Below are 9,320 nucleotides of genomic sequence, written 5' to 3'. Positions count from 1 at the left end.
GAGTTTAGAAGGTTGAGGGGAGATCTAATAGAAACTTACAAGAAAACTACATGGCTTGGAGAGGGTGGACGCTAGGAAATTGTTTCCGTTAGGCGAGGAGACTAGGACCCGTGGACACAGCCTTAGAATTAGAGGGGGTAAATTCAGAACAGAAATGCGGAGACATTTCTTCAGCCAGAGAGTGGTGGGCCTGTGGAATTCATTGCCACAGAGTGCAGCGGAGACTGGGAAGCTAAATGTCTTCAAGGCAGAAATTGATAAATTCTTGATGTCACAAGGAATTAAGGGCTATGGGGAGAATGCGGGTAAGTGCAGTTGAAATGCCCATCAGCCATGATTGAATGGCGGAGTGGACTCGATGGGCCGAATGGCCTTACTTCTGCTCCTATGGTCATATCTTTGAGGGGCCCTATTCTCTCCCTAGTTACCCTTTTGTCCTTAATGTATGCCCAGGGAGATAAACTAGTAGGGTGGGGGAGCTATCTCCCTGGTCCCAGCACCCCCACCCTACTAGTTTAAGTCCTCTCGAGCATCTCTAGAAATCTACCTGCCAGTATTTGCTAGAACTGCTCAGGAGGATTTGAACTAGGGGGGGGGGGGGGGGGGCGTCGAACCCACTGAGATGGTGAGGGAAGACATCAATCTCAGACTGGTACAGTTGAGAACAGAAGTGAGTCAAACAGTCAGGGCAGGCAGGGACAAGGTAGGACCAATACATTAAACTGCATTTATTTCAATGCATGGGGCCTAACAGGGAAGGCAGGTGAACTCAGTGCATGGTTAGGAACATGGGACTGGGATATCATAGCAATTACAGAAACATGGCCCAGGGATGGGCAGGACTGGCAGCTTAATGTTCCAGGATTCAAATGCTACATGAAGGATAGAAAGGGAGGCAAGAGAGGACGGGGAGTGGCGTTTTTTGATAAGGGTCGGAATTACAGCTGTACCGAGGGAGGAAATTCCTGGAAATACATCCAGGGAAGTTACTTGGGCGGAACTGAGAAATAAGAAAGGGACGATCACCTTATTGGGATTGTATTATAGACCCCTTAATAGTCAGAGGGAAATTGAGAAACAAACTTGTAAAGTGATCTCAGTAAGAATAATAGGGTGGTTATGGTAGGGGATTTTAACTTTCCAAACATCGACTGGGACTGCCATAGTGTTAAGGGACACCCTCTTTTTTCCTCATATTGCATTAAAGAGGTTTTTCCCATTTTTGAGTTTAGAAGACAACACAACACAGTTGTACTTTGAAATAATGTATTTTTGCTGCATATTCTAGCATTATGATGTGGTCTGTAATATCTTGCTTTCATGTTGCTATCCTCTTCACAGCTTTAAAAATATTCAACATAAATTCTGCCTCAGTCATCCTTCCAAACTTTAAAAGCAAGGTGACAAATTCCATGAAGAGAAACTACTTATAAATTAGGAGTAATTTTTTTTAATCCAAAATTCAAGCAGAATAAATAATAATTGCAAGTCTAGGGAAACCAAGCAAGCTGAACACAATTAGATAGAAAAACAAAAATAAAATTTAGTTCAAATGCACCTTTGGGTAACAATATCAAGTCAAAGATCAGGCTTTTGGAAGAGATCAGAAGAACTCAGTGGTCAATTTATTTTTCCACATTCTTTTTAATTGTGGGACCTATACCTTGACGTATTATAGTGCTGCTCATTATTGTTAAATTGATTACTGAGCAACTTTTCACATACATAAATTATTGGCACCTGCACACTACGATCTAGCTAGAGAACCCATATGGGAAACACTGCATTACTTTCAGTAAGATTTTAATTGGGGACAAAGCATCCCAATCACATTGAACATTCTTCAATTTCCAATGACAGAAGTAGGTAACAACTCACCAAACCTCTTTTTATGGATGATTGAGATGCTGGTGTTGGACAGGGGTGGACAAAGTTAAAAACCACACACCACCAGGTTATAGTCCAAAAGGTTTATTTGGAAGCACAAAAATATGGAACACTTCACAAACACAAATTTGTGAAGAATTCCATACTTTTGTGCTTCCAAATAAACCTGTTGGACTATAGCCTGGTGTTGTATCCTTTTACGGAACCTTCCAAATGTCTATCGCTAAAATTGAAAGGCAATAAATAAATGGGAACATTGCTATGGTGAGTTAGAACTATTCCTTCACCATCGCTGGATCAAAATCCTGGAACTCTCCTCCTAACAGTACTGTCAGTACACCTGCACAAGTTGTGCTGCAGCAGTTCAAGGAAGCAATCCACTAGCACATTCTCAAAAGTAAGCTTGGACTGTTCAATAAATGCTGGTCTAGTCAATGGTGGCATGAACCACAGAAAAAGAAATACCCCTTCTGTGTTGTAAGATTTTATTCTAATCACATTTAGATGATATTTGAAACTGTACATTCAAAAAACTGTATTCTGCAAGAAACTTACACAATTGCTATTTTATGTATTAACTACATTATTGTGACCATTAGGTGGATACACAGCAGGAAAAGTTGTAAAAAATCTGTACAGCTACCTCCCAAGATTGCAACGATGGATCGTTAACCAATCCATGTCATTTTCCCGTTGTGACCATGGCATGGCTACCATCGGAGATAAAATATTCTGTGTAGGCGGAAGGACTTTAAACTCTGTAAGTTTTAAAATCTTGTCATCACTTAAAATTCAAAGCATTTTTGTATATTAAAATAAGTTCAATAAGAATGAACTTTTCCAAGAGCGTTTACCAATATTTCAATCAAAATGAGATAAACATAAAGACTGCATTCTCAAGGCCTCTGGGATTTAATTACATCCTGCAGACCTGTTCATATTATTTTAAATAGTTAATATTTATTAAGATGAAAGCATTCATAAACTATATACCTATATGGATTGTGAGCAGTTTCTGATGCCATTATACTATCACTGCCACTAAGTGCTATATCGATCACGTTCAAATAATAGAAAATTATATAAGACATTAATTTTTAGATAACAGGTATCCAGAGATCACTAAATTGTAGCTTCAAGTAGTTGCTGTATAGCAACATCTAAATTGCTCACAAGTGCCTGATGAGATTAGCAATGAATTGAGTATAGTATGTTCATGTACAAGTTTAAAAAGAAATCAAAACTTTGCTTCTTTAGCAGGATACCAAACTGGCACATCAGAGACACTGTCCTCAAATTCATCAAAAACAGCTTAAGACAAAAGCTGAAGTAACTACAATCTGCTAAACTAACATCTCAAATATGTTACTGCCATTTAATGTTTGTTTTTATAACTCTCCTGAATACTCTTTCCCAATTGCATGCAACCTAGAACCTCCCTATAAAAGGACTTTGGCTACACAGAACTGTTTTAGCATGTAAAACAGGAATTACAAATATTTCAACTGAATCATAACATTGCTACATGTATCATAAAATGATGATAATGCTGTTAATCAACATCAAGCTGCTCAGCATCCTTAAACATCAAATTCACAGAACATTTGTTCACTATGCTCAGCCTGTAATAATTTAAGTTACCAAACTAGCAAATAGCCAGGTTTGGCAGAGTACGCAAACGCTGGGAATCACCATGGTTTTTCTACAATGCTTGTCTTTTGTGTTAGCTTAGCTAACTAAGGAAAATATGTGCAGAAATGAAGACAGAATATATTTTAACAGTGAATTGATATTAAATTACAAACATAATTACTAAACTCTTAAATTCTGGTGATGTGAACAGAAAATGATAATTTAGTGCTGTTACTTGCATGAAAGATTTAAAATTCAGAAATAAATTTTAATTCAAAAGGATTCTCTCCCACAACTAGACTCAAAGCCAGGTAACCAAGAAGGAAGCATGCAGAATAACTATTTGACACGCTAATGCAAACTAGCCAAAAACATACATTGAAAAAAAAGGCAATGTTTTCAAATTATCTGAGCTTTAAAAAAAGCTTTTAAAAAAGATATAAAAAAAGTTCCTAATTTAAATTGTTTAATAAAGGTGTGTTGAAAACTCGTGCATTAAATTATATTGTGAAAAGGTTGTGACTAGTTAATTAGAAAGAAACAAATGTTGTAATGTTATTTTCTTGTAGCTTAACTGAAATGTGTTCATTTCTTCCAGTCAGATGAGTGGTTCCAGGTAAATGAAACAGAATATTACAGCCCTGCAGCTGACCAGTGGACCACACTCAAAGTATCAAGTTTTGACTGCAGTCAATTTAGCATCTCTGTGCATAGTTCCAAACTCTACATCACTGGTGGAGGATCTCTTCGTCAAATGACCAAAAAGGACAGTGTTTTCATCTATGATCCAGAAGCCAAGCGTTGGGGAAGAGCAGGTGCCTTACCTCTGCCATTGATGGACCATACTGCCTGCATGGTTAAACTTTCTGGGGAGGTTTTACACAAGTTAAAAAATGAGGAATGCGCACATCCACACCTTGGAACAAAAAAGAGTTCCACTCTCAATCTATACGTAACTGATTAATATATGAACGATACAAAAATCAAAAGTACATATGGTAAGGATTGTACATCGATAATCACATAAAGGAAAGTTAGTGGCTTGCCTTATATCTACGAATGCTTGTGCTCAAATAAAGATGAACGTATGTACAAGTAACTTTATAAAAATCAAATTCCTGGAACTCAAACTATGAATTAAAATATTTCCCTTGTTGAAAAATAAAATGATAGTCAAATCTCTTGTACCATTTGATATCAGCACATGACTACTACAGCATAAGGAAAGCTGACATGCATGAAGTTTTAAAGTGTACAATAAGTAACCATATACTGTATCCAGTGCAGAGTATTTTGTAATTGGACTACCATTACATCCAGCAATTGATCATAAGACAATACAAGTCATTATACGTTGTGCTCAAACAAGGAATGATAAGTTATGTTGAATCAAATAATTTACAAAATCTTGCATCTCTAACATCTTTCACTCTTAGTTTAAACGTTCATATTATGTTACTTTGAATTTGAGTTCTACTGTGGAGGGAAAAGAGAGTTTCTTCTTAATTCCCCAAGCTTAAAATTTTTGAGAAGGCTATTGTGTAATTTTGAACAGTTGAAATAGCATTTACAAGAAGTCATTGATTTGACGTAATGACCTGTGTTTTATGTGAGAGAGAGAGAGAGAGAGAGAGAGAGAGAGAGAGAGAGAGAGACAGACAGACATAGATAGGGGCTCAGAAGAGGTTCATTCACAGGAGACATCTAGATTCCCTACAGTGTGGAAACAGGCCCTTTGGGCCAACAAGTCCACATCGGCCCTCCAAAGATTAACCCACCCAGACCCATTTCCCCTGACTAACGAACCTAATACTATGGACAATTTTGCCAACCCACCTAACCTACACATCTTTTGGACTGTGGGAGATAACCTAGGCAGACATGGAGAGAATGTGCAAACTCCACACGGTCACCCGAAGCTGGAATTGAACCTGGATCCCTGGTGCTGTAAGGCAGCAGTGCCAACCACTGAGGCACCGTTCTACAATGATTATTAACTGCAGTCTCAGCTGGGGAGAAGTTCTCAGTAGTTCAGAAGTCAGTTAGAGAAAGCTCGAGAAGCAGAAGACTGTATGTGTTGAGGAAGAAAACATCGTACAAGGCGTTTGAAGACACAGGTTTAGGGAAGCCATCTATAATACTAAAGAGCTGCGATTTAAAGGTTTCAGGAAGAGACATTAACAAAAAAGAAACAAGTGGATGTGCGGCAATTTACCTAAAGGAAGCTGATTACAGCCATGTCAACTGATCAAGCAGCTTCAAGGTAGAGAAAGAGATGACTCTTCCCTAAGGTTTGAGTACCTGTAAGGTATTGCTGAGGCAAAAATGGATGAATTGCTCTTTATAATGTTTGTAATGAGATCATTCTAATAGTTCGTGTACAGTGTGCTTTTCTTTGTCTAATAAAGGTTTATACTCTTTTGTTAAAAGTCTCTTGTGAATATATTCAATGACTAACCTCCATAGTAGACCATAACGTTTGTTTTTCATTTATCAAGCCAGATTTCACTCAGAAATTTGACCTGTCCAATATTACTATTAATGGGAACTTAACAGCAAAATGAATACATTATTAAATCCATAAAGAAAGCATGATCACTTTTTAAATGCTCTAAAATAAAGGTTTTGTTTTAAGTGTTTCAATGCCACAGATGATAATTGTTTGCCAAGTATATTACAGAGTTCAAAGAAATAAAGATTTTCACTTTCATCAATTCTGACTGGAAGAACTCAAGTATGAAATGAATTGATATCACAAGTCACACAACATCAAATAGTAGTCCAACAAGTTTATTTAAAATCACAATCACAAGGTACCACTATTTAAGAAAGGTGGTAAGGAACAGCTTGGGAACTGTAGACTGGTGAGCCTGATGTCGGTGGTGGGTAAGTTGTTGGACGAAATACTGAGGGACAGGATTTACATGTATTTGTAAAAGCAAGGACTGGCTTTGACTGTGGGAAATCATGTCTCACAAACTTGATTGAGATGTTTGAAGAAGTAACAAAGAAGATTGATGAAGGCAGAGCATTGGATGTGATTTATATGGACTTCAGTAAGGCGTTCGACAATATTCTTCATGGTAGACTGGTTAGCAAGGTTAGATTTCATGGAAAACAGGGAGAACTAGCCATTTGGGTACATTCTGGCTCGAAGACAGAGGGTGGTGATGGAGAGTTGCCTTTCAAACTGGAGGCATGTGACCAGCGGAGTGCCACAAGGATCGGTGCTGGATGCACTGCTTTTCATCTTTTATATAAATGATTTGGATGTGAACACAGGAGGTACAGTTAGTAAGTTTGTAGATGACTCCAAAATTGGATGTGTAGTGGAGAGCAAAGAAGGTTACCTCAGAGTAAAATGGTATCTTGACCAGATGGGCCAATGGGCTGAGGAGTGGCAGATGTAATTGAAAATGTGAGGTGCTGCATTTTGGAAAGACAAATGAGGACAGGACTTATACATTTAATGGTAAGGTCCTAGTGAGTGTTGCTGAATAAAGAGACTTTGGAGTGCAGATTCATAGTTCCTTGAAAGTAGAATCACACACAGGTAGGATTGAGAAGAAGGCATTTTATATGCATTCCTTTATTGGTCAGAACATTGAGTATCGGAGTTTGGAGGTCATGTTGCAGCTGAACAGGATATTGGTTCAGCCACTTTTGGAACGTTGTGCACAATTCTGGTCTTGCTCCTACTGGAAGGATGTTGTGAAACTTCGAAGGATTCAGATAAGATTGACAAGAATGTTGCCAGGGTTGGAGAATTTGAGCTATAGGGAAAGGCTGAACAGGCTGGAGCTATTTTCTCTGGAACGTCGGAGGCTGTGGGGTGACCTTACAGAGGTTTATAAAGTCATGAGGGGTATGGTTAGGATACATAGACAAAGTCTTTTTCCTTGGTGGAGTAGGGGTGTCCAGAATTTGAAGGCATAGGTTTAGGGTGAGAGAGGAAAGATATTAAAAAAAAAAGAGACCTAAGAAGCAACTTTTTCATGCAGAGGGTGTTGTGGTATGGAATGAGCTGCCAGAGAAAGTGGAGAAGGCTGGTACATTTCCAGCATTGAAATGGCATCTAGATAGGTATATGAGTAGGAAGGATTGAGAGGGATATGGGCCCAGTGCTGGCAAATGGGCTAGATTAAGTTAGGATATCTGGTCAGCATGGACGCGTTGGACCAAAGGATCTGTTTCTGTGCTGTTCATCTCTTATGACTCTATTTTAGAGCACTGTTCCTTCATCAGGTGAAGTCCATGAAATGAATTGAAACAGCGTTTGTCAATTTGGCCTCAGCAACGTTGAGTGTCAATAGAACCCATGATTTTTCCAGATTAAGTATAAAACACCTTAGAGCATCGAAAGTCATTTCAGCCATTGCGCCTGCATTGATGCATTAAGCACTAGTTTTCCTTCTGAAAACGCAAGAGCTGGTTAAAAGTTTAATAAATTTAAGGTAGGGATCCAAGAAGTCGACGATCTGAACGGACTTCTTTGCTGGACTTTACACCACAGCACAAGTAAAGCAGTGCTTTAACCCAATGCTAAACCTAAATGCTGAAATAGCCATAGAATCTTTATTAATCACTTTTTTGTCGAGTGGAAATTACAAAGAAAAACGGAAAAAAGTCAAGTCCCAGCACATGCGGCGCTTGTTGGAGGCATTGAGTTTATCCATGGCCGCGGACCCCTCCACCAGTCCAATGGACCTAATTACTCACCAGGCTCTTATCGCGGAGCTCACGAAGATGCACGAAAAGCTCAAATGCAGGATCAAAGAAAAGTCAAAAAGTAAGTTGAGCCCGCTCTCTACCACAATTCAAAAACATAATTCGCAGCTTGAAGACCTCAAAAAGAGAGCCGATGATGTTGAGGACTGAACCACAACGGCAGAGACCACCATAGATTTATCCAAAGATCGGATACAAGCCCTTGAAAAGCAGGCCTATAACTTAACTGATCAAGTTGCCGATCTCGAAAATAGGGGCAGAAGAGAAAAATGTCTACCATAGGGGATGGAAGGCAGTCAGCCAAAGTTTTTGAGGACTGTCTGCCGCAATTCCTCAAATTAGAAGTCAAACAGGGTGGGTGAAAATTGACATTGAAAGAGCTCACCAGGTTATCGTGCAAAAGTCAGACTTGGACCAACGCCCTCGCCCTGTCCTCATGCGGTTTCACAGTTATGGGGACAAACAAAGAAGCATGGAAGCCTGTAGAACTAGGGAAAAGATCCAAAGGCTTTAGTTCACGAGGGCTCGAGGATCATGCTTTTTCAGGACTTCTCAGCGACGGTGGTCCGAAAAGGAAAATCTTATGATGATATTAAGAAAAGATTAAGGGAGCTTGGGATCCCATACTCTAAGGTACCCAACGATGCTTCGGTTTACTTTCAATGGATCCACACATTCATTTAAATCACCAGAGAAAGCAAAACTTCTTGCAGACACATTAAATTAGACTGGACGATTTAATGGATACAGACAATAATCTTTTTTTAAAAAAGAAAATCTTGTTTGGTTTCACTTTACTTCTCTCTCTCTTCATTTTTTCTCTATTCTCGGATACTAACCAGCGTTAAATTATACTTGGAGATGGGTAAAGTATTCACTTTTAACTCCTTTGTTAACTCTACAATCTTTTCTCGTTTTGCTTGTGTCTGTGGTGCGGCTCTAGCTGGAAGGAGTTAGGAAGGTGTTTATGATGGCTGGATGCCTATTTACTGGCAGTTCAACGCCGGTTCTTGGATTCAAGGGCCCTGGTTGCCACATTGGCAATGGGTCAGAAGTGTTTAGGATGTTTAGGT

General features: G+C 39.0%; 1 protein-coding gene across 5 annotated transcripts in view; it reads right to left on the bottom strand.

The window, feature by feature from the left end:
• LOC122564766 (flocculation protein FLO11-like) overlaps nucleotides 1-9,320 on the bottom strand; it is a 69,905-nt gene that overhangs the window by 20,016 nt on the left and 40,569 nt on the right. The window contains exon 8 of one of the 5 annotated variants that reach the window (XM_043719958.1): nucleotides 3,210-4,385. The exons of 3 other annotated variants lie outside the window; for them this stretch is intronic. In XM_043719958.1, the coding sequence (XP_043575893.1) occupies nucleotides 4,300-4,385 (86 nt within the window). In that variant the 3' untranslated portion in view covers nucleotides 3,210-4,299. Of the gene's footprint in view, nucleotides 1-3,209; nucleotides 4,436-9,320 lie in introns of those variants that run through there. One more of the 5 variants, XM_043719960.1, reaches the window with a different exon arrangement.

This window comes from Chiloscyllium plagiosum, chromosome 30, assembly GCF_004010195.1.
Source record: "Chiloscyllium plagiosum isolate BGI_BamShark_2017 chromosome 30, ASM401019v2, whole genome shotgun sequence".
Lineage (NCBI taxonomy): Eukaryota > Metazoa > Chordata > Chondrichthyes > Orectolobiformes > Hemiscylliidae > Chiloscyllium > Chiloscyllium plagiosum.
The sequence above is the reverse complement of the archived record's forward strand: the minus strand, read 5'-3'. Positions and strand labels throughout refer to the sequence as shown.